Source organism: Topomyia yanbarensis, chromosome 2 (assembly GCF_030247195.1).
Source record: "Topomyia yanbarensis strain Yona2022 chromosome 2, ASM3024719v1, whole genome shotgun sequence".
Classification (NCBI taxonomy): domain Eukaryota; kingdom Metazoa; phylum Arthropoda; class Insecta; order Diptera; family Culicidae; genus Topomyia; species Topomyia yanbarensis.
The window spans coordinates 400596245-400623587 of record NC_080671.1 but is presented as its reverse complement, the minus strand read 5'-3'; the positions used below and the strand labels follow the sequence as shown (position 1 = coordinate 400623587).

The window sequence follows — 27343 nt, the reverse complement described above, 5'->3', positions numbered from 1 at the left end:
GTTAGCTGGAATGTACACCCTGTACTCCTTCGTAAAAGGCCCGTAGCCAGCAATATCATTTGCCTGATTTAAGCTGTTAACAACCACCCGAAGCTTATCAGGGCGAATTCTCGATATTTCTATCACGGCCGAATACCGATCCGTCAGAGCTCGAGAAATCTGCAACAGATTCAAACACTTTTTATCTTTGGTCCGGAAGAAGATCACGAAGGGCCAGGTGGCCAAACTAGGATATACTTTGAGCCGGGGAGCCGATTTTGTTTCGACGCCCATCTCACCTTGAGATGAACCGCTGTCAGGGAAGTCATTTTTGCACGGGCCTATTGCCCAGTGCACATTTGTAAGACAACCGAGAAGAGGAAACGTAAACTAATACAGCCCGGGGACAACTTGACAGCTCACATATATTGAACTCATAGGCAAATTTTGTGGTGATTTGATGTTGTCATGGTGGCTCGAATGGAGCAAAATTTGAAAAAGACGCAACCCATATATTATGGAAATATCTGTAAAAAATGAACAATTTAAGCATTTCTATCATCAAATTTATTTCGCTGTTCAAATTAGAAGCTGGTCTCATTCCGCTATACTTAAACAGAAACACAGATTCCATTTTGAATTTAAAAAATCCAAAATAAAATAAATTCGATTTTCGGAAATACAAGAAGATGACTTTCAAAATCAAGCCACTTACACTTATATTGGAATTCCCGAAAATCTTCCGGATCGAATCAACATTTCCCCAGGCATGAAATCCTCCGGTAGATGCCGTTCCGTTAGGTTTCTTTCAGACTGGAATAAATTGCCAGAATACTTCTGAAGGGATCCGTACCAAAACCATCGCAATGTCTAACGGACAGAATAATTGCAAAAGTCGAACAAAACTCTGGCAGGAGTCGAACAAAATTGTACATTCCTGGCAGCATTCTTGTTGAAACCGAGCACTACCGGTTTGCTACCAGAATTCTGATAAAAACACACAAATTCTATTAAAAACTAATTTTGCTAAATAGGTAGAAAATCCTACATATATTGTTTAGTTTCCCGATCAAAATACTAGAATTCTTGACGATCTTAATGAACTTGAAACAAGGTGTCGTAGGTTCGCGAATTGCTAAGCTTGGGGATGTGCTTTCATTGGCTAAAATGTTTTTCATTTATATTTCTCGAGAAAAAACACCAATGATTTATCAACTACAAACTTCACACAACAGCCTCAGAAAACAACAGAAAACTAAAACATTGGAAGGAAGGAGGTGAGCCGGTTGCAAAAAACAACGACTTCCAGCCAAATTTATAATAAGATTTATGTAACATTGCTGACGGTTTCCAGTTAGGGATAGATGCATTCTCTAATAATAGTTTTCTTTATCCACATTTTGGAATACGCTTTTTCTAAATGTTGTTCTAGCCGCATTGACGGCGTTCATAACACACGTAACGAAACACACTTTTCTCTTGAAACTTTTTTGTTTCGTTGTTCGTGGTACTCGTACAGAGAAGGCATACTAGCGCCACCATCAAAACGGTGGTACATATATGAAACAAGCACTATCTGTCAAGTTGTCCCTGGGTTGACTAATACTTAGCTTGTGTATGTAACGGTATCGAGACGGCTTACTAAAAGAACACTGCTTCACTGGTCACTGACCGGCTAACGGTACTTAGAAACAGAAACACAAAACAAAGGAAAAAATACTGAAACCTCGACTAGGCGGAGAGTTCGCAAGATAACCTTGAACGCGGATTTGCATTATTCTTTGTCGTTCTAGAGTGTAAGGACTGGCAATAAAAGACTTCTACGATTAATCAGGTTGTTAGCGTTTTAAATCTTAAAAATACAAAATCAAAACCAAAATATTTTCCCTATGTCATCAAACAGAATTTCTATTTGTGCAATCGGTTTGGTTTTGTACTTTTTTTTTTATTTCGATGATAGAGGTTTTAACCTTAAGGTCATTCGCCTCTTCGGGTTAGAAAAATCTCTTATGGTAAATTTCTAACCCTATGTGCGGGGCCGGGACTCGAACCCAGGTGCGCAGCGTACAAGGCAATCGATTTACCAACTACGCTACGCCCACCCCTCTTTGGTTTTGTACGGAAAACATACGTTGTACGTACTGTTGTGATACTATGCTGAAAATGCTTGTTGTGTATGTATCGCTAACAGACATAATATAGAGAAACCCTTTAGATCACCCATTGTATTCTGATCAATTCCATCTGATTAGACTTGACCAGCTGACAAAAAGATTCATCACGCAGTGTTTTTGTAAAAAAAATCATTGGCGAAATGATTCCCTGAAGATTAGCAGAGGAAAAACAATAGTGATTGAATTCTAGGATGGTGTGATTTATCCAACTATTTCCCAACTTTGAATATGAGTTTCCAAAATTTGATACCATTTTGTCAAGAAGGGGTGCCCCCCCTTCTCTTTGTAATCCGGCCAGAGCCGCCTATGCCTTGAACCCAAATAGTACCCAAAAAACTTTTCGGAAGAGCAATTTAATTTTGTCCCACCTAGAGTACAATACGAATACTGACCTTACGCCGGTTTCAAATATCGCTTATTAAAGCAGTTATGCCTAACGATATACCGCGAAACAATTTATTCACAAGTGTAATTTTTAATGTAGAATACATTTAAGCTTTCAATATAGGGGTCCCGTTTCAAAATATCGGCTGCGGCGCCGCGTCAGATTTTGAACGTTAATAACTTTTATCATACTTAACAGAATGATTTGATTTTTAGGCCAATTTGTTGCAAATATGTTCCTCTATGCTGTATTAAAATTTGAAGTATGTATAACATGCACTAATAACAAAAAATTGTGTTTTGAAAAATCTTTCGAAAACGACTCGGAAAAGTGAAAATTTTCAGCACATCCCGCACAGAGCCGTCAAAATGGTGGACCAACCGAACAATAAAATAATGAAAAGTTTATATATAGGTCCACTACATGTTTGTTCCTATGGTTATTCGCATTGGGTTGCTTGACGAGAGCAGTTGGTGGGGGAAAGACGGCATATTCCTTTGGTTAGGCCATTAGAAGCCGGACGGAAAGGAAAGGCTCATGCACGGCACGAGAACGAGCGAGAAAGCGATAGTAGTGCATATTAGCGCGATTATATAAATATCTGTCGGTCGGTTTTTCTCATCATTCGTATTCGTTCAAGCACTAGCAAGCAGCCAATCCACCGAAGGAAAGCAGTTGGCAATGACGACGGCAGAAAAAGTGCCCCAGCTACTGGTGACTCATCGCAACCCGATCAGGAACTGTCGACCTGCAAGAATTTCGCCCCAACTAAAGGGCAACAGAGTAGGCTATCGTTCCAGCGTCTGGGTCGTGAGATTGTGCAGGACTGCAAAATCGAGCCACGCTTACAAAGCTCAGTCGTAATGATGCCCCGAGAAGCCAACGATGCCTACTTGGTCGGTTTGTTCGAGGATGCAAAATAGTGCTTTGTGGCTCACCGTGTCCGCGGGGAGTGCGTCTGAATTATGCTCCCGCAATAAAACAATAAACGGTTCTTTACAGGACCAATTAATTGTGTTGTAATAAGAGTTAAACTGAAATTTACATTTTATGGTGTATAACAAATAATTTTCAGAAAGCTATATAAAAAATACGATGTGTGGAAAGAAAGAAAGAGAATTTAAATTATCCTCTCTTGCTCGTTTTCGTGCACTGCTTTTCCTTTCCTTTCTGCTGCTACTACCATCATAACTAAAACGAATGTGCGTGTTCCCCCACCATCTCTTGGCCAGTGTTGCCACAATTGCATGTCGCTATTACAATTTGAATTATTTTATTGATCCTCTCTAGTATTGATAAAATATAGAACGTGCAAAGTACACTAGTCGCATGCTTTTATTCGAACTTTTTGGCAGCCTCCGTTGATTAACTGCATAAATCGATTTGTTTGTGCAGCTCCTTGCTAGTAGCAAACTAAATAGCCTTTATCAGCGCTAACAAATAACACGAAAGAATTTAAATTTGTGAAAATCTTTTCCTTCTTTTCAAATCTGCAGCATTCTTTGAAAATATTGTTTGAATGTTTTTATTGAAAAACTGAACATGCAAGTTTGCTAGCACTAGATTGAAGGCGATGGAAAGACAGAATATTCGTTTTGGTTATGCTAGTATTGGTAGCCGAACGGAAAGGAAAGGCACAGGAATGGCACGAAAACGAGCGAGAGCGATAGTAGCGCTTTCTCGTGTGTTCATATATGAATATTGGTCGGTCGGTTTTTCTCATCATTCGTATTCGTTCAAGCACTAGCAAGCAGCCAGTCCACCGAAGGAAAGAAGTTGGCGATGACGACGGTCGGAAAAAGTGCCCCAGCTACTGGTGACTCATCGCAACCCGATCAGGAACTGTCGCCCTGCAAGAATTTCGCCCCAACTAAAGGGCAACAGAGAAACTAATCTGTGTTCTAATAAGAGTTAAAGTGGTTCACCGTGTCAGCGGGGAGTGCGTCTGAATTATGCTCCCGCAATAAAACAATAAACGGTTCTTTACAGGACCAATTAATTGTGTTCTAATAAGAGTTAAACTGAAATTTACATTTTATGGTGTATAACAAATAATTTTCAGAAAGCTATATAAGAAATACGATGTGTGGAAAGAAAGAAAGAGAATTTAAATTATCCTCTCTCGCTCGTTTTCGTGCACTGCTTTTCCATTCCTTTCTGCTGCTACTACAATCATAACTAAAACGAATGTGCGTGTTCTCCCACCATCTCATGGCCAGTGTTGCCACAATTGCATGTCGCTATAACAATTTGAATTATTTTATTGATCCTCTCTAGTATTGATAAAATATAGAATATGCAAAGTACACAAATCGCATGCTTTTTTTCGAACTTTTTGGCAGCCTCCGTTGATTAACTGCATAAATCGATTTGTTTGTGCAGCTCCTTGCTAGTAGCAAACTAAATAACCTTTATCAGCGCTAACAAATAAGACAAAAGAATTTAAATTTGTGAAAATCTTCTCCTTCCTTCTTTTCAAATCTGCAACATTCTTTGAAAATATTGAAAATGTTGTTATTGAAAAACTGAACATGCAAGTTTGCTAGCACTGGCCACTAAATTGAAGGCGATGGAAAGACAGAATATTCGTTTTGGTTATGCTAGTATTGGTAGCCGAACGGAAAGGAAAGGCACAGGAATGGCACGAAAACGAGCGAGAGAGCGATAGTAGTGCTTTCTCGTGTGTTCATATATGAATATTGGTCGGTCGGTTTTTCTCATCATTCGTATTCGTTCAAGCACTAGCAAGCAGCCAGTCCACCGGAGGAAAGCAGTTGGCGATGATGACGGTCCGCAAAAGTGCCCCAGCTACTGGTGGCCCATCGCAATCAACTACCGATCAGGAACTGTCGCCGTGCTAGTATTTCGCCCCAACTAAAGGGCAACGGAGCAACTAATCCGCTGGCTAACATTCCAGCGTCTGGTTCGTAAGGTTGTGTATTACTTCAAAGTCGAGCTACGCTTACAAAACTCAGCCGTAATGAAGCCAGTGATGCCTACTTGGTCGGTTTGTGGGAGTGGGCGTAAATTACAATAAAAGCAACGGTTCTTTTCAGGACCAATCAATTGTGTTCTAGTGAGAGTTAAACTGAAACTTTCATTTTAAGGTGTGTAGCAAATTTTCAACAAGCAACATAATACGTTGTGTGGAAAGAAGTAGCTTGCACACGGAACAAAAATTTAAATTATCCTCTCGCTCGTTTCGTGCACTGCTTTTCCATTCCTTTCTACTGTTATTATCAGTATTACCAAAACGAATGTGTTGTTGCATGTGTTTAAGAGAAACGTTGAAGTCGCATGCTTCTATTCAAGCTTTTTGGTTTTTTTGTGCAGTTCCGTGCTAGTAGCAAACAAAATGGCCCTACTAGTGTCTGATTCGTGAGATTGTGCAGGATTTCAAAGTCGAGCTAAGCTTATAAAGTTCAGCCGTAATGGTACCCGAAGAAGCCAGTCTTGTCGTTTTGTTCGAGGCTACAAAACAGTTCGCCAGGCACGTAACTATCATGCCAAAAATATCCAACGATCCAGCGCATCACCATCAACACCAACGCCGATACCAAAGGTTCTTTTCAGAACCACCATTATTACCATAGAGAATTATTTGAAAATTTCCCATTCAAACGTGATTCTGTTGAATATTATTAGATTTAAATTAACGTCTCGAATTGAAATCACGACGCTCCGGTTATGTGACAGACATTACCCACCCATCTTTTTAATGTAGAATACATTTAAGCTTTCAATATAGGGGTCCCGTTTCAAAATATCGGCTGCGGCGCCGCGTCAGATTTTGAACGTTAATAACTTTTATCATACTTAACAGAATGATTTGATTTTTAGGCCAATTTGTTGCAAATATGTTCCTCTTTGCTGTATTAAAATTTGAAGTATGTATAACATGCACTAATAACAAAAAGATGGGTGGGTAATGTCTGCGACATAACCGGAGAGATGTAGAATACATAAGGAACACGTTATTTAAATATTTTGATACTCATTGGAATTTTCGGACAAAAGGTGATTTGGGCGAGGAATATTTCAAATTATTCTTTACAAAAATGATGGTGGTCCTGAAAAGGACCGGTTTTGTTGGCGTTGTTGGCCTTGGTGAGGGAGATGGCTAACGATGAAATTAATTGTTAGCATGAGGAAGTCGCGTAGTACTGGCCAATGGAAGAACAGATAATAATTGATTCCTGAAAATCAATTTTTCTTTATTCATGTAAATTATACATGCTTACAAATCTAACAGAAGATTCCTGATCATATTTCTGAATCATTAGTGCGAACATTGTGTAATTTGGTTAAGTACAATGAAAGTTACAAACTTTCCAAACTCGACCTTCTGTTCATTCAGAAATATTGAAATGGGGTGTCGTGGTCACAATAAAAAAAGATGGGTGGGTAATGTCTGTCACATAACCGGAGCGTCGTGATTTCAATTCGAGACGTTAATTTAAATCTAATAATATTCAACAGAATCACGTTTGAATGGGAAATTTTCAAATAATTCTCTATGGTAATAATGGTGGTTCTGAAAAGAACCTTTGGTATCGGCGTTGGTGTTGATGGTGATGCGCTGGATCGTTGGATATTTTTGGCATGATAGTTACGTGCCTGGCGAACTGTTTTGTAGCCTCGAACAAAACGACAAGACTGGCTTCTTCGGGTACCATTACGGCTGAACTTTATAAGCTTAGCTCGACTTTGAAATCTTGCACAATCTCACGAATCAGACACTAGTAGGGCCATTTTGTTTGCTACTAGCACGGAGCTGCACAAAAAAACCATTTAATGCAGTTAGTTCACGGGGGCTGCCAAAAAGCTTGAATAGAAGCATGCGACTTCAACGTTTCTCTTAAACACATGCAACGACACATTCGTTTTGGTAATACTGATAATAACAGTAGAAAGGAATGGAAAAGCAGTGCACGAAACGAGCGAGAGGATAATTTAAATTTTTGTTCCGTGTGCAAGCTACTTCTTTCCACACAACGTATTATGTTGCTTGTTGAAAATTTGCTACACACCTTAAAATGAAAGTTTCAGTTTAACTCTCACTAGAACACAATTGATTGGTCCTGAAAAGAACCGTTGCTTTTATTGTAATTTACGCCCACTCCCACAAACCGACCAAGTAGGCATCACTGGCTTCATTACGGCTGAGTTTTGTAAGCGTAGCTCGACTTTGAAGTAATACACAACCTTACGAACCAGACGCTGGAATGTTAGCCAGCGGATTAGTTGCTCCGTTGCCCTTTAGTTGGGGCGAAATACTAGCACGGCGACAGTTCCTGATCGGTAGTTGATTGCGATGGGCCACCAGTAGCTGGGGCACTTTTGCGGACCGTCATCATCGCCAACTGCTTTCCTCCGGTGGACTGGCTGCTTGCTAGTGCTTGAACGAATACGAATGATGAGAAAAACCGACCGACCAATATTCATATATGAACACACGAGAAAGCGCTACTATCGCTCTCGCTCGTTTTCGTGCCATTCCTGTGCCTTTCCTTTCCGTTCGGCTACCAATACTAGCATAACCAAAACGAATATTCTGTCTTTCCATCGCCTTCAATCTAGTGGCCAGTGCTAGCAAACTTGCATGTTCAGTTTTTCAATAACAACATTCAAACAATATTTTCAAAGAATGCTGCAGATTTGAAAAGAAGGAAAAGATTTTCACAAATTTAAATTCTTTCGTGTTATTTGTTAGCGCTGATAAAGGCTATTTAGTTTGCTACTAGCAAGGAGCTGCACAAACAAATCGATTTATGCAGTTAATCAACGGAGGCTGCCAAAAAGTTCGAATAAAAGCATGCGACTAGTGTACTTTGCATATTCTATATTTTAATGTAGAATACATTTAAGCTTTCAATATAGGGGTCCCGTTTCAAAATATCGGCTGCGGCGCCGCGTCAGATTTTGAACGTTAATAACTTTTATCATACTTAACAGAATGATTTGATTTTTAGGCCAATTTGTTGAAAATATGTTCCTCTATGCTGTATTAAAATTTGAAGTATGTATAACATGCACTAATAACAAAAAAATGTGTTTTGAAAAATCTTTCGAAAACGACTCGGAAAAGTGAAAATTTTCAGCCCATCCCGCACACAGCCGTCACTTTGGTAGACCAACCGAACAATAAAATAATGAAAAGTTTATATATAGGTCCACTACATGTTTGTTCCTATGATTATTCGCATTGGGTTGCTTGACGAGAGCAGCTGGTGGGGGAAAGACAGCATATTCCTTTGGTTAGGCCATTAGAAACCGAACGGAAAGGAAAGGCTCACGCACGGCACGAGAACGAGCGAGAAAGCGATAGTAGTGCATATTAGCGCGATTATAAAAATATCTGTCGGTCGGTTTTTCTCATCATTCGTATTCGTTCAAGTTCAAGCACTAGCAAGCAGCCAGTCCACCGAAGGAAAGCAGTTGGCGATGACGACGGTCGCAAAAAGTGCCCCAGCTACTGGTGACTCATCACAACCCGATCAGGAACTGTCGCCCTGCAAGAATTTCGCCCCAACTAAAGGGCAACAGAGAAAGTAATCTGTGTTCTAATAAGAGTTAAACTGGCTCACCGTGTCCGCGGGGAGTGCGTCTGAATTATGCTCCCGCAATAAAACAATAAACGGTTCTTTACAGGACCAATTAATTGTGTTCTAATAAGTGTTAAACTGAAATTTACATTTTATGGTGTATAACAAATAATTTTCAGAAAGCTATATAAGAAATACGATGTGTGGAAAGAAAGAAAGAGAATTTAAATTATCCTCTCTCGCTCGTTTTCGTGCACTGCATTTCCATTCCTTTCTGCTGCTAATACCATCATAACGAAAACGAATGTGCGTATTCTCCCGCCATCCCATGGCCAGTGTTGCCACAATTGCATGTCGCTATTACAATTTGAATTATTTTATTGAACTATTTGGCAGCTTCCGTTGATTAACTACATAAATCGATTTGTTTGTGCAGCTCCTTGCTAGTAGCAAACTAAATATCCTTTATCAGCGCTAACAAATAACACAAAAGAATTTAAATTTGTGAAAATCTTTTCCTTCCTTCTTTTCCAATCTGCAACATTCTTTGAAAATATTGTTGGAATGTTGTTATTGAAAAACTGAACATGCAAGTTTGCTAGCACTGGCCACTAGATTGAATGCGATGGAAAGACAGAATATTCGTTTTGGTTATGCTAGTATTGGTAGTCGAACGAAAAGGAAAGGCACAAGAATGGCACGAAAACGAGCGAGAGAGCGATAGTAGTGTTTTCTCGTGTGTTCATATATGAATATTGGTCGGTCGGTTTTTCGCATCATTCGTATTCATTCAAGCGCTAGCAAGCAGCCAGCCCACCGAAGGAAAGCAGTTGGCGATGACGACGGTCGGAAAAAGTGCCCCAGCTACTGGTGACTCATCGCAACCCGATCAGGAACTGTCGCCCTGCAAGAATTTCGCCCCAACTAAAGGGCAACAGAGAAACTAATCTGCGTTCTAATAAGAGTTAAACTGGCTCACCGTGTCCGCGGGGAGTGCGTCTGAATTATGCTCCCGCAATAAAACAATAAACGGTTCTTTACAGGACCAATTAATTGTGTTCTAATAAGAGTTAAACTGAAATTTACATTTTATGGTGTATAACAAATAATTTTCAGAAAGCTATATAAGAAATACGATGTGTGGAAAGAAAGAAAGAGAATTTAAATTATCCTCACTCGCTCGTTTTCGTGCACTGCTTTTCCATTCCTTTCTGCTGCTAATACCATCATAACAAACGAATGTGGGTGTTCCCCCACCATCCCATGGCCAGTATCACCGCTAACAAATAAGACAAAAGAATTTAAATTTGTGAAAATCTTTTCCTTCCTTCTTTTCAAATCTGCAACATTCTTTGAAAATATTGTTGGAATGTTGTTATTGAAAAACTGAACACTGGCCACTAGATTGAAGGCGATGGAAAGACAGAATATTCGTTTTGGTTATGCTAGTATTGGTAGCCGAACGGAAAGGAAAGGCACAGGAATGGCACGAAAACGAGCGAGAGAGTGATAGTAGTGCTTTCTCGTGTTTTCATATATGAATATTGGTCGGTCGGTTTTTCTCATCATTCGTATTCGTTCAAGCGCTAGCAAGCAGCCAGTCCACCGGAGGAAAGCAGTTGGCAATGATGACGGTCCGCAAAAGTGCCCCAGCTACTGGTGGCCCATCGCAACCAACTACCGATCAGGAACTGTCGCCATGCCAGTATTTCGCCCCAAATAAAGGGCAACAAAGAAACTAATCCGCTGGCTAACATTCCAGCGTCTGGTTCGTAAGGTTGGGTATTACTTCAAAGTCGAGCTACGCTTACAAAACTCAGCCGTAATGAAGCCAGTGATGCCTTTTTTGGTCGGTTTGTTTGAGGATACAAAATAGTGCGCCAAGTACGTAACTTTCTCGCAAAAGAAATCAAACTGGCTCACAGTGTCCGCTGGGAGTGGGCGTAAATTATAATAAAAGCAACGGTTCTTTTCAGGACCAATCAATTGTGTTCTAGTGAGAGTTAAACTGAAACTTTCATTTTAAGGTGTGTAACAAATTTTCAACAATCAACATAATACGTTGTGTGGAAAGAAGCAGCTTGCACACGGAACAAAAAATTAAATTATCCTCTCGCTCGTTTCGTGCACTGTTTTTCCATTCCTTTCTACTGTTATTATCAGTATTACCAAAACGAATGTGTTGTTGCATGTGTTTAAGAGAAATGTTGAAGTCGCATGCTTCTATTCGAGCTTTTTGGCAGCCTCTGTGAACTAACTGCATTAAATATTTTTTTTGTGCAGCTCCGTGCTAGTAGCAAACAAAATGGCCCTACCAGTGTCTGATTCGTGAGATTGTGCAGGATTTCAAAGTCGAGCTAAGCTTATAAAGTTCAGCCGTAATGGTACCCGAAGAAGCCAGTCTTGTCGTTTTGTTCGAGGCTACAAAACAGTTCGCCAGGCACGTAACTATCATGCCAAAAATATCCAACGATCCAGCGCATCACCATCAACACCAACGCCGATACCAAAGGTTTTTTTCAGAACCACCATTACTACCATAGAGAATTATTTGAAAATTTCCCATTCAAACGTGATTCTGTTGAATATTATTAGATTTAAATTAACGTCTCGAATTGAAATCACGACGCTCCGGTTATGTGACAGACATTACCCACCCATCTTTTTTTATTGTGACCACGACACCCCATTTCAATATTTCTGAATGAACAGAAGGTCGAGTTTGGAAAGTTTGTAACTTTCATTGTACTTAACCAAATTACACAATGTTCGCACTAATGATTCAGAAATATGATCAGGAATCTTCTGTTAGATTTGTAAGCATGTATAATTTACATGAATAAAGAAAAATTGATTTTCAGGAATAAATTATTATCTGTTCTTCCATTGGCCAGTACTACGCGACTTCCTCATGCTAACAATTAATTTCATCGTTAGCCATCTCCCTCACCAAGGCCAACAACGCCAACAAAACCGGTCCTTTTTAGGACCACCATCATTTTTGTAAAGAATAATTTGAAATATTCCTCGCCTAAATCACCTTTTTTCCGAAAATTCCAATGAGTATCAACATATTTGAAGAACGTGTTCCTTATGTATTCTACATCTCTCCGGTTATGTCGCAGACATTACCCACCCATCTTTTTGCCATTTTTCTTCCAGGACAACGCATCACCACAATCCAGCTCGACGGGGTCCAGTACTTTGTCAGCCGGATGAATCCCTACTCGCCGGAGCTGAACTACTTCCTCGCCTATCAGTACTGCCGCTCGTTGGGTTTGCAGCTGGCCTCGTTCGAAACGAAGGAGAAGGTTGAATCGATGACGCAGTACCTGGCTAATGCCGGTTAGTCTATATTTTAGTTTTAAAACATTTTCCAACAAACTCACTCATATTTTTCTTTAGGCTATAGCAAGTACAACTTCTGGACGTCCGGTAATCGTCTCGGCACGGGAATGTTCCTCTGGATGAGCACCGGACTGCCGTTCAACGCTACCTTCGACTACTTTGAGTCTACGAACATGGACGCTTCGGCTGGATTGGACCCACTGGATCATAACAGCAACACCTCCCCTCAGCGCACCGCTCGCGACAGGTATCTTGCACTATCAGTTGCTGTCTGTTAGACTTTTCAATTCGTAACCGCTCGTTTTTTCGACATTACAGCAGCAGCGGTCTCGAGCGAGCATGCGTCCACCTGAAGGCCCCCACGCTCCGGTGGGAACCGGAAGACTGCCTGGCGGTGAAAGATTTCATCTGCGAACAGACCAGATGCTACTACTACAATTACGGTAGCATCCCGGTCTCATCGGCGCAGGGGTAAATATAGTTCCAATTTTTTCCATTCAAATCAAACAAACAACTTTTGAAAGCAAAAGCTCACAATCGCATCAACCTACGAAACAATCAACAACGTCATTTGCTACGTAATTGAAAATTCACCCACTCTGAGAAAATATTAATAAAAAAAATGAAATCCTTGCGTAGAAGAACAAAAACAAACCATAAAAGACACGATCAAAACAGAGTTCGTCGAGTCTCGAGTATAGCAAAACATAAATAGAAAAAAAATCCGTGTGCATCAGGATCCTATTCGGCGGCACAGAAGAGAAACTAATATTCACAAGATACTAGAAGCGTGTAGAGCAAAAAAAAAGCAATCGTTAAAAGCAAATATTTGTACGATTTCGAAAATAAACGGTAGAGATATTTCCGCTAGCAAAAAAGAACGATCAACCACCACCAATAGGTGAGCTAACGCCATTTCCACCATCTATATGTTATTGCTCTAACCGTTGTATATTCTCACCCTGTCGTGGAACTGCACTCCTATTAAATTTCCACCCTCTCTCTCGCACTGGTCTAGGTGTATCATTTTATTATCATCTTCGCTTTTTCACATGTTTTTCCAATTATCGCACTAACGCCATCTCCGTCATATCACGGATTAACACCTACTCAGTCGATTAACAGCAGCCCCCCAAGCAAAAACAGACGCCCACTCGATCGAACACGCACACCTTCTCCCACCCACGTCTGAATACGTTGACTTATCCGAAGCCTTGCAGGAAGCTACAAATGATGATTACCTACATACCTGCTGATTGCGAACTTTAACAAGCTGTCTGGGATTCGACACCCACTCGCGATAGTCATTGATTAGATACTACGAGATACGGGAATTTAGATCCTGTGGCTATTTGGAAAATGGCCAATACGTGTTGATTGCCGGGGGGAAATCTGAGAGAAATAACAATAATAGAACGAAACAATTAAAAGGAAAGGTTGCCACGTAGAAGTTTTCGCTACATGTTGCCACTGTGCCTCGCAGAGGCCTTTTACTAGTGAAAGCGAAATGCGATGGATTTGTAGTCTGCCAATCGAATTGCCGGGACTTTGCTGCCGATTAATTGGTGCTTAGATGTTTTGATTGGTTGCTTAAACGGGGACTTATGGAAGCATTAAATGTGAAAGTTGTTGCTACCGGAAAAGTGGCTGAGCTGGGGATGGAACTCTCCCGCCAGACGGCACTAGCGAACGTGCAGAAATTTTAACGCCAATACCTCCAGGCCATGATTCTTCAATAGGCTTTCTTGTACAAGTAAGCCCATTGACATGACTCCAAAATTGGACACTCTGAGCGAAACCGTAATGGTGCGCAAAATTATTGCAACACAGTAAATTTACTATTAAACCTCATGAATTTATCTGATAAGAAACAACATACCAAAATCGTTCCACCCTTGAGCCAATTCATAGTTCCACCAGAAATGTTTGCTCTACGATTGAACCAACCCTCTAAGAACGGTTGGTTTCAAAATCGTCCAATGAAGGACATTCGTTGGACCAATTTGGACAACGTCCAAATAACCGTTCAACAAACGCCCATCGTTGGACCCGTGTTGAACGATTTTGAAACAATTTTTTGGACGTCTCAGTGGGAAGTATAGCTATTGAACCACCCCGGTGGCACGGTGATAGTTTCCTGAAACCTCCGTTTATTGTTGTGGTGGCGTTGTTGTCAACAAATTATTAAGCTACATTCATACTGTTCCTACGTATGGCGCACATGCATTCAGAAATATGAAAATCTATTAAAAGGTTTTCAATGTTATTCGAATAAATTGCATTTGTTTCGACACAAAGACTGAGCTAAAAATTTAGGTGTAATAAAAAACGAGTAAAAATATCGATTGAAGAAGCAGTATGTGATAAGCCTACTCTAACGTTGCGGTGTGATAAGAATCTTCAGGGGTATAGAGTATTTTCCAAACTGTAGCTGTATTAGTGTGATTAACGATTTGTTTTGATCCACCTACTATAATTTTCTGATAGGTCGAGGAAAATAGTTGACCTTAATCAGCTGAATTATTTTTGTAATTGAACATGAAGGAGTATTTTATGTCCCCGGCTTTAGTTTAACAGGGGCACAGAGATTTTTAACAACATTACAAATAGGATATGGGATTTTATTCCAATATTTCAATTAGACATGAAATTCTACATAGGATATTGACACTACAATGTTATCTAACATCAGTAAAGCTTTTTCGCATAAGCAATCTAACCTAGCATCTTCAAGATAAGTAAAGATTAGGAAACTGAGTGTATGCGGATGTCCCCAAGGAGTTATTATTTGATTCATGCGATCTTGTCGAGGATGGTTCATAGAGGAAATGTAATGATCGTGCAACTAGTCACACATGATGGTGACCCGAAAATATTTAAAATACCACAACCACAAACGAGACATTTTTTGAAAAAAATTAAATCGCCAATTACAGAAATACTAATAACGCTGTTGATAGAACACGATCTAATGAAAAAGTAAGCTTATGCCAATAGTGACATTTGACAGTAGTTACAACAGCAGTCCACTGTTGTAATGAAATTGCGTATGTTTGCTGAGAATTGTGAAAAGTCGGTCGATCGGAATCGATTTCAAACCCCCAGAAAGATTTGTTTACTATCTGTCACTTGAGATGTTTTATCCCTGTTATTTGTGCAAAAATCGAATCGTTGGTTAAATCAGAGGGAAGAAATTTGCTTGCAGTAATTGTTTTTCAACAAGTTGTTAAGCTACGTGGAAAGCCAATAAATTTTAAACACGAAACTTATCAATAAAATAATTCACTGTTTCTTCAAATATTGTTGCTCTGCGATTTTATTACCAACCATCATTTTATACATTTATATGAAGTTAAACAATATTCAGTTAGCATAATGACGGATAAAATAATTAATTGTTTAGTAAATATTTATTACGCACAGAGACGATGTCGTACAAAAATAGATATGAACATAGCTTAAACGCATTTCTTGACAGCTAGTAGAACCAAAGAACCAAAATTTTTGGCTTCAAGACAAATGTATGTAGATGACAGCCGCGCCACCGAGGTGTATTGAACCGATATGCTTTGTGTATGTTACTTTCTCGGCAATTTACATGAAGAAATTCAACTAGCTTGCATTTTAACCACAAGGTGGCACTGCATGCGTCAGAAAATAGCTGCTTAGCTTAGCTTAGTTGACCGCCCGTGAGTTTCCCGTTATTGATCAAAGCCTGTTGAAACTGCATATTGAACCAATTGTATGATACTTGGGAGTAGTTCATCATACTCAACGTGCAACCTAAAGAGACTAAGGGGCCATACACTAATTACGTAAGGGCATATAGGGGTAGGGGGAGTTTCAAAATATCTTACAAATTCTTATTAGAGGGGGAGGGAGGGAGTTCGATTGAATTGACAGCGGTTATACCTCTACCCAGTCAAACCATTCCGCAACCGGTTCGGACTTCTGAGTGGATTCAGTATGGAATCCAGCTCAAATGCATCAACCGATTGAGTCGGAATCGGTTGTTTCCTTGAAGCCAGAATCCATTCAGGATTCTGAACCGGTTCCGGAATGGATTTGACGGATAGTTGGGATAGGTTGGTGCGGCGCCGCTAGAGTTTTATCGTATATAAATTCAAATGGTTACACACATTTTATTAATATATTTGTTCGATCAAGGATGTCTGTTTTCTGTGATGTGATTGTCAAAGATCTTGAATGTCGAATATTTCCAGAGTGTGAACTGTATTTTAATTCAAAAAAATTCGAAGATGGTTAACTCGGAGCTATGCGTACGATAAGCGTCACAGCTGGAACTCAGAATAAATTCATGCCAGAACAGGTTATAAACTCTTTTAAATTTTACATCACAAGAAAATAGATTCTAAGGAAGTGGAATATAGCAAAGCAGATCATGTGGACCAAATTGGAGTTACTGAATATCTGACAACAGTTATTCTTACTACTGGGCGAGATTGGCATGTAATTAAAATTCTGCAGATGACTACAGTTAAATTTTGTCATGAGTTTTCTTGTAATAATTCTATACATATCGTTTTCGCTATCTTATTATTTGATGAATTAACAATTCGATTTTTTAATTACGATAATCATGATAAGATCTTATGTAGGGGGAGGGGGAGTCCACCAAAATCTTACGAACTCTTATCTGGGGGGGAGGGGGAGGTTGAAAAGCTCTAAAAAAACCTTACGTAATTAGTGTACGGCCCCTAAGATTATAGTATGATCAATAACGTAGATGGCCACGCCCATGCAGGTCAATTTTGGGATGGGAAGGAATGTTAGCTCAACACTTGTGACTATTATGACCGAGGAATTCTCTGCATCATCCTCAGGTGTCACAGGATAGGATTGGTGTTAGTAGGTAGGGAGATTAATCAGGATATATCTTGGTAGATATTGTGATTTAGCTAAGAACTCACGCATTTTGTCTTTTCATTTTCGATCAAAGTTTTTAGGTGTGCGACCTCCAGTAGAAATATAAATCCATTCAAATAGGCATTTTAAAAATTATTCTTCCGTGGGACGTAATGAAAGGATAAAGCCACGTGGAATATGAAAGAGGTCTATTCATCTATAGACAATATGATCTTAGCAATATGTATGAAGTCGCTCGCGATCAATTTCCGAGAATTCGAAACGAACAATTTGAACTCCGAACAGCCGGCCATCGGGAGTAATGCTTCTTATTAACACTTCAATAATCATTTTCAAAGTTTTCAGTACAAAGAAAGCGTACAAATGTATAAAAGATATCCCAAATGAATGTGAAAAAATTCACTGCGAAATGTTAATGACAAGCTGGCATATCCACTCTCCCTATCAGACACGTTCCCATAATTGGGTTAAATATCAATTGCAAACGACATGTTTATTATGCGTAACAAATATAACAAACACTACGACAGGGGATCCCTTGGTGATCCAGAAGAAGAATGGATGGGAGAACAGCAATACTAGCAAATACCGACTTCCATATGAGCGGTTCAAATTCGAACGAGTGACGTAGAGTACTGCACTGGATGATTTTGAAGAAAGGACCAGGAGTGCGATTTTACGAAGTTTTAGCCTCCGATGGCCCTACATTTTCTGACAAAGTAAAGTTCTGGAATGTTGAGATTTTTATCACTGTTTAGGAAAGGAAAAGTATCATAAAGCTAGTGTCAGGCCTTCATGAGACCTCAAGAAGTCACTTTTGGAGGTATTCGTAAATGTAGATTTGTTGGTAGACGGTTTCAGATTTAAAAAAAAACTAATTTAACACATCTACAGATCGCTTGCAACATAAAAAAAACTTTTTGTGCAATTCGACAGCTCCATCTTAGGCCAATTCAATAAATTTCCTACATGAAAGTTTACTTTTTTTTTTAAAAAAAGCAGGTTTTAAACCAAAGCTTTGGAAGTTAAACCTTGGCGTGGAAGAGCCGGTATAGGCTGTTATTTAGAGTAGAATTAGATTTCGTCCTATTCCGGCTATTATTCAACCGTCAGAAGAAACTCAAAACGTTAGTACACAATCGAGAATAGCGAATCAGAAAAGGTGACTATATGGTCGGTGTTAAGTCAGACCGGACTAAGTCGCAAAACATCAAAAAATGAGATAATGATAGCTCTGGATAAAGAATATCGTCAGCTACATTCGACTTTTGCCAGATTTGAAATATGTAACAAAAAACAAGAATTATGACAAAAATAAATTTCCAATCATAATGCAAAGGATGCAGCGATTGAAACTTTAAACTCGTTTTTCTCGAAATCAATATATTGTCACTTAGTCAGGTCTGACTTAACACCGACCATATGTAATGATGTAAAACCTTAAGGTTCGTCTAGGTTAAGTCATCGGTACGGAGCAATACCTCGACCTAGGAACTCTTACGACATGGGAGCAGTTCCCAGAGGTTCTATTCTTGGCTGAAATAGTGCAAAAAGATTTCAGCCCGCCGGACACCACACGGCTTGCATGCGTCAGAAAACAGCTGCAATGGAAAATAAGAATAATACTTGATTACCTACAATTTTATTGACAACTACATCCTAAACACGAACCGAATGATTTACATGGCAATATATTGGATATATGCATGATTCAAAAACGAATATTGCATTATAACTGGTATAATGCGAATTAAGCTATATTGGTCCGGTACAAAAATGTATTACAATGCGATGGCGCCCTTCAACCCACAATTGTAAAAGTATTGGTGAATTCAACATTATCAGAGAATTGGTTTCAAATGACTAATGGCACTAATACACATGTATAGAAGCTATTAACTGGTACACATGTGCATTCGTATATGTATAAGTGACCCACGCTCTAAAAATATTTGCACATACTCCAGGAACCTATAGGGTAAACTGGTCTAATACACCCCTTTGAAGCAGAAATAGCTGTCAGAATGCCCCCAGTTCCAGTGTAATATGCCCCACAACAATAGGGTTGTATGCCCCAATCGAACTATAGAAATTTTCATCATGCTTAAAAAGGTCATACATGGTATGAAACCTTAAAGTGCCCAAAGAAAATCAGTGGTGAGCTGTTGTGAAAACATGAATAATTCTACACGCACACATAGTTTCAAACCATTTCAAAAACTTAGATATGAATTTATATATTCCAATAAGTCGCTCGAAATAGTTCTACCAAATCCGACCCTTCCCAATTGATTGAAACGCTTATGGAAAAATGGTGGCAAATTACATCGAAATTGCTCTTTTAAAAATTTTACGTATATTGTTGTTTCGCGGAATATTAAAAATGTCAAACTATATTCGTACGTTGATATCATGAAATGATACTGTTATCAGTCATTTTTACGCTTCAAATAATTATGATATCCTAGGAAAAGAAGTGGGGCGTTTTGGCCCGGTGGGGCGCATTATACACTCTTACCCTATCCATTCCGTTTTTCATTTGATATCATGTCGCATATTACAGATAGCAGCTCCTAAAATTCATTGAATTGATGAGATGATGTTAATTTATGCATCAAACATAAATGTACCAGCGGTTTACGGGTTCTACTTCTAAGTAGGAAAGAAAAAGTTAACAAATGAAAACAATGCGCCAACAAGTTAATTGAACTTCAGCCCAATGGAAGATATTTCCACGTCACTATACGGAAAAAAATTCTTCCAGAAATCGTGAATAAAGTGCCATGAATTCTGGAACAATCACGTTTTTGCGTTACGAAAGCAGGATCATGAACAAAAATCATGTGCTTTATAATTATGTTTAATTTCCCTTTAGTAACGCCCGCATAACGCTTTTATTAGTTCTCGAGGAATATTTGTTTTTGTTTTGTGAACTTCAGTCATGGTTTCCGCCACGTCATTACCGAATCGATTTTCTATACGTGAATTAGTTCACCACTTTATTAGCATTATTCACAGAACCAAAGGTTGACTCGAGATTTAATTAATAGATTTAGGCACATTATTCATATATTATTCACGAATACGTGAACTGGTTCATGATACTTTGTAGAATAGGCACGACTGAACATTAAACCGGCAACTTTATTCAACTTCTCTTTCGGAATATTGCTAAATCAAGTGGTAATTAGCTCTACAAACCACATGCGAAATATGAGCTTTTTCCTATAGCTATGGTACACTTACAAGAGTTTAGAAGATTCTATGGTGGAATAAATGGAAAATCAGAAATAAAAAATTAAAATTCAATAAAAACTTCCACAGTTATTCTGCATACCTCAAATATTTAGGTAGTGTAGCATTTCTAATAACGAACAACTATGTCGAAGTTTCATAATGATTGGAGGTTACCGGACAAATTTATTTAATTTTGAATTTCAAATGATTTTTTGAAAATGTCCTATTGTAAGCATGTGCGAGAATGAGAGGTTGTATATAACATTGAAAAAACTGCTGATATCATGGAAATGAGTCATAACACTCCACGTGTAAGCTAGTAAGCTTAAGAATAAAAAGGGATTCCATAAAAAACCGATCGGTAGCAAAATATGACTGGCCAATTGGAACGAAACTTTGCAGTTGTGTTCTTTTTATGAATCTCCATGATTTTCTCTGGCAATTGCAATATTTGAATATAATAGCGATTTTTCAAACGAGCGTAGACATTTCTGCGTGAATGCATTTTTTAAAAATTGTCCGATTACTGTATTTTAAACTGCAAAACTATATGAGAAGGAGTTACAAAGAATGAATACTTCTGTACGAAAAATATATACACTTAAAAAATTAATGTTAAAAACTTAAATTACAAAAAAAACAATTTTTTATTTTTTTATATTTTGTCATCACAAACCTAAAAAGAAAAGAAACATTTTGAATATGATTGTGTGATGGAGAACTTATCGTTAAAAGAGTTTTTCTACTGATAACCTCATACATGTTTTTAAATTTCATGCTAATCATGCCCGTGCGCATAGGGGGGAGGTGTTGGGGGTTCAGCCCCCCCCCATGAGGGTTTTGAATTACTTTTAAAAATTTATTAACTGCAAACCGTTTTGACACCTGAAATGTAATTTGAGTTCGGTCTCTCTAGAAACAAGTCAATGAAGAAACCAAGGACAAAACCATGCGAGGGTGGCTGGAAAGGGATGTATGTCAAGTTGGACGACTTCTCTGAAGGATCGGTTCACGTTTCGGCAAGCTTTGATATTGGCAACAGTAGTGAGTAGACAGCAGATGACGATCAGCGGGCTAGCTACGGCAGCTAAAGCGGAAAAACACGAAGTGGGAGAAAATCGGGATATCGTTGTCTAGACAAATTTTACCGCCGATGATTATTCCGTTGGAGTGGCAGCAAAATGGATCGCGAAAATCGGCATCGGTATACGGTGAAATACCGCCGCCGAGAAGTTCTTAGCACCAGCTAGCAGATAAATAGGAACGACTAGCACGAAGAACGATAAGAATCCCGGCAAAGGTGGTTGTAAACAGATGTAAATCCTTATGGCCGACACCTCCGGATCGGTTCAACAAGGACAGTAGACCTGAGCAGGCGACTAGACGAAACAAATGCTCTTTTTGAATAATCCATCATTACTTTTCGGCATACTTTCCAAAACTGGTGGAAATCCAGAAAGGAAATTTATTCAATTGTCATGAAAACGTAAGCCAACCAAGCGCGGAGAAAATTATGGTGGGAAAAGTTTTACTCACGACCTAGCTAATGAATATGGTAGATCTGTATAAGAATTATGTTACTTGATGCTAGGATTCTAGTCTGGTGTTTTGTTGTCACAAGATAGCACAACTCGATCAAACGAGAAATTGACGTTTGCCATAATCATGTTTCGGTATATCTCAGTAACCCCACAGAATTTAAAAATTCTGAAACGCCACTTTGTAGAGATTTTAGAATTTTGTATCATGGAATTATAAACGCAGTTTACCCCTAAATGGCGTTTGTCATAAGATAGCACAACAGCGACGTGCTGCCAATGTTCTTATTTCGATTCTTTTTCGACAGAAAAAAATTAGGATGACTCTTCACTAAAATAGATAATTTCGTACAATTTCCGGATAATTCCACATATTCGTCCGAAAATTCGCAATAATAACAACTTCGTGAAATCAGTTTGCAGGATTACCATAATTTTTTTTTCTGTTTCGATTGTAGAGGTTTCACTTTTTGGTCATTCGCCTCATTTACGGGAAAGAAAAAAATGTAGCCTTATGTACGGCGTAGGGATTCAAGCCCAGGTGAACTGCGCATGAGACAGCTGGCTTACCAACTACGCTATTCGCACTCCGCTTGCTTAACTTCTGTCCCGTGCAAATACATATTTTCAAACACCCAAACAGTGCTGCCAACATTCTGTGAGTGGGTGTTTCCAAGTAAAAATATATTTTAAATATAGCATAATCATTTCTACTTTCTAGTTGCTTAGCTTATGTCCGACACTGTACCTACAGGCAGAGCCGTAGCATGCCCTTCTGGCGCATTTGTCTAACCAATCTAACCGTAAACACTATAGTTCTATGAATTGATGCAGATTTGTCTCTAATATTATTCAATATAATATTATTCAAAATCCGGTTACGGATGGATCATTTTTTCGGAAGACTTTGGGAAATCAGTTGACGCTACACGGAAAAAACTCCATTCATAAATCCATGAACAAAAGATCATGATTTCGTGAACTGAACGATTTACGAAAATCGTGACCAAATTCCTGAAATTGTGAATAATAAACCTCGTATTCATGAAACTATTTGTGTTTCTAAAAAACTAGTTTACCCCGAATATATACATGACGTTACATTCGAATGTTTGGTTGGGTTACTGTTGTTGTTCCCTAGACATGTTTAGTTTTTGTTATGATTCTTGTTCATAATATGGGAATACACAGCCGACAGTCAAACGATGTTCATGATTTCAGGAGTTTATTCGCGCTTTTTGTGTTTTCTCATCACGTTACCGTGCTATTTTATTCATGAGTTTACTATCGGAATTTTCTGTCAGACTGGCAGGATTCACGTTCATGATTTCAGGATCATAGTCGCGCATTTCATAATTTTTATTCATGTTATCGTCATATTTTAGTCATGAGTAGAGTGATTCATGCTCTCATGATCTCAGGATCTTAGTCACGATTTTTGATACTTTAATCACGAGTATTGTGATTTATGTTCATGATTTCAGGAACTTTGTCATGATTTTCGTGATTTCTATTTACGTCGTCGTGATATTTTGGTCATGAGTAGAGATTTATCTTTATTAATGTTTTTGATTTCAGGATTTTTGTTGCGATTTTTGACATTTTTGTCACGAATAGTGTGGTTTATGTTCATGATATCAAGCTCTTTGTTACGATTTTCGTAATTTCTGTTCATGTTATCCTGATATTTTATTATAGCGCTTACTTTTTAATTTGACAGGCGGTGTAATGTTACTCGTGTTTAAGATATCAGCAGTTTTATTCTGTGAACTATTTCACCAACTCGATTTGTGGTGCTAAACGCAGCTTTTGTTTGATGTCAAGACATCACACTGAACTTTATCAAATGAATAACGATGCTCGAGGCCCTAATAGTTCTCTTATATCTACTATTCATATCCATTACTGGACGCTAGCAGCTGTACATTTCATGAAAAAGTGCATGGAAAAAAAATGATTCACGAATACTACCTCAAATTTCATTACCATTCATTTTATTACCATTCATTTCATTACCATGTTGCATGAAATTGAAAATGATAAGGAATATATTTTAAATATTGCATGCATACAAAAGAAATCGTAAATCATGTACTATGAATCATGAACTAGTTCACGAATCCATGAATAATATTTCATAATTTTGTGAACTATTTGACGAGCACGAATTGTCAGTCGTATACTAGGGATCATAAACAAATTCACGAATACATGAATAATATTTTTTGATTTCATGAACTATTTCACGATCGCGAATGGTAAGTCGTGACTATTATGTTAGGTATCATGAACCAGTTCATGAATACATGAACAATATTTCATGACTTTGTGAATCATTTCGCGAGCATGAATGGATAATGGATCGTGACTAATATATTAGGAATCATGAATTAGTTCACGAATACATGATCAATATTTGATGATTTTGTGACCTATTTCCGAAGCATGAATGGTAATTCGTGACTATTATACTAGGATTGATGAACCAGTTCACGAATATATGAAAAATACTTCATAATTTTGTGAACTATTTCACGAGCACGGATATTAGATCATGACTAATATATTAGGAATCATGAATTAGTTCACGAGGATTGAAGGGATTCATGAATAAAATTCGTTCCGCAAGACACACATCCATGTGTAGATTAAATTTTTGAGCTGACGATTTATTAGGGAATTCAACCCGCTTCTATCACACAACAATTCGAAGACTTTATTTGAATATTTGTTCCTTCACTCACCGTTCAGTAAATTTATTTCCGATTTCCAAGCATCGGTAAATCGGTTGCACTGGTAAAAATACAGAAAAACCCGATTTCCAAAAAAAAAAAAATCGACCGACGTTCGTTTGTATTTGACCGTCGCTCATTTCATGTTAGTTCCAGCCACAAATCTGTATATTCATTAAATCAGTTGACGCTAGTTCTGACGTATTTGGAGACAATGGAGGAAGCATCTATTCAAGAGATTGTATATTAGGATTCCAATAGCTTGTATGGAAGGAAAATAATCATCAAATTTTATAACTAGACGCAGTTCGAAATCAAAATTGAAATTTAGAATGTATTTAGTGTAGCGTGTAAGACGTCAAAGCCCTGCAAGAAACTTGCTCTGCATCCATCAAAACATCGATCGAAGTGGATCGGCGTAAGGCGTTTGTTCAACAGACTTGTCTGCGAGGGAGTCTAAAGTTGATGCAAAAATGGGCATTAGATGCATTTTTTAAATTCGATGCAAATTTGATGAATCTACCTCTGACTTCCGTTTAAATTATACACATTGAACTCTGATCTTTTTTTGGATCGTTGACAATTCGCTAAATATTCTAAAGATTTCGAAAGAACTGTCGCAGGAATACTCATCGTGACCGTTTTCTCGGAAGTTCGCCCAGATAAGCACAGAACTGTGTTATTCTGACAAGCAAATACGTTACTGGCGATAGGCCTTTTATGAAGGACTACCGTGTCTACATGCCCGCTCATAACGTTGAGATCGACGGTGCAGTCACCGATTCGAGATTGTCATGCTTGGATCTACTGAAGCACGAAGTTGACTCCTTGCTCTAACGAGCAAAGATTTTAAATAACAATTGCACTGGACGGGACAAAATGGTGTATCCTTTTAAACTTGTGCCAAGTAACCTTTGGCAGGAGATTCCATATAACCATGCCACCAGCGCACACGTGTTTGTACATCGTACGAGAAATCTGAAGCATTCTCCTAAAAAGCGCTCTGAGTACTCTTGCAAAAATTTTAAAAGGAGCTACGCCACTCACCACGACAAATCATTATGCTCTCTTCGCTGATTCCTTACCAAAGCTTAAATTTTTCTCTTGAGAGGCCACCAAATATACCAGCTCGAGCGAGCTCTGACACAAAGCCGAAATAAACAGTTCTTGATCTTAGAAATTTGAGAGGAGTTTTCGGCGCTTCCAGGAATACCAAAAATCTCATATGACATTTCAACCAGAGATTAAATTTAGTGCAGAACTTGGTGATGATCGTCAACTTTGTGATATTGCTGAGCTGAGGCATCGAGTAAGCTTCAATTCTTACGGTACGCCGTAGGGTTGTCTTATCGATTACAATTGATCTAGCTTACTCCACGATCTTTGCTACAACTTTAAGGAGAAGGGCTGCTTCATTACTTATGACCACAAATCTATCCCATTGTATTTTTTTATGAATCTGAGTAAAGAAGCGATGAAATTTTCGTATTGTGCAACTCGAGCATGTTCATTGTTTTTTTCTTTTATCTACTTTTCTTTTAAGAACAACTCCATATATTTTAAATAAATCTGGATGAGACTGAAAGGACCGTAGGGTAATCTTTTGGAACCTTTGGTGGAGTCTAAGATGTGCGCATCTTTGATAATTACATTGGCTTTCTTTTTCAGTTCGATTTTCGAACAAAAATTAGTTTGAGTTATTTTAACATTTATCCTCATTTATTATATAAAGCGGATCAGGATTTCAGCGCCCCCCTAAGGTCATAGTTAACAGATCAATGGATAAGGTATGGTCACAACTCCAACAAAGCACGTTCAATATCTAAAATTTAAACATAACTTTAATTCCACACCGACACTACAATAACTCGGTCTGTTTACACCATGCTTTCAAGAGCTTCCGAACACCACAATCTTTGAAGATTAAAAGTTTCAGTTTGGCATTAACTCAGATTTACACCCCTCACATCAACAATATCATAATTCTGCGAAGAAACGATAAAATCTTGCTCAAAAACAAGTTTTCCATCATTCCATGGGGATTAATTAGCATTTCCACTTCGGACCATGCACAAACAGTAGCACACATTTAATTAGCAGGCAACTCCTTGGATGGCGGCAAATTGCTTCAATTGTATCAAACAAATCTATCCAAATCTCGCTGTAACCGCAACGCAATACTATCTTCAGATCAACCTCGGATCCCTCGCCGATCAAAGTAAACATATCAATTACCATCACGCTTTCCTCTAAATTAATTTCACAACAAACTATCCTCACTACTGAAATACGAAATTCACACCTGTCGAAAAGGCGACAACGCGACAACGTACTCCCACCAATGGTCCCTAGGCTTACACCCACTCACCCACCCACACGTAAACACACTCACCAACCCACTGCAACACCACTGCTAACGAGACGAGGAAATGAAATTCTACTAACCAGCACCAGAGATTACATATTCAATTATATTTGCTAACATTTGGTTGGTGGGGTTGGAGTTAGTTCATTACAC

The 27343-nt window shown here is 38.6% G+C and overlaps 1 protein-coding gene across 2 annotated transcripts in view; it reads left to right on the top strand.

The window, feature by feature from the left end:
- Window positions 1-27343, top strand: part of LOC131684924 (uncharacterized) — an 84636-nt gene that overhangs the window by 55313 nt on the left and 1980 nt on the right. Inside the window, exons 2-4 of one of the 2 annotated variants that reach the window (XM_058968178.1) lie at window positions 12246-12428; window positions 12489-12678; window positions 12750-12902. In XM_058968178.1, coding sequence (XP_058824161.1) covers window positions 12246-12428; window positions 12489-12678; window positions 12750-12902 — 526 coding nt within the window. Of the gene's footprint in view, window positions 1-12245; window positions 12429-12488; window positions 12679-12749; window positions 13277-27343 lie in introns of those variants that run through there. The other variant, XM_058968179.1, reaches the window with a different exon arrangement.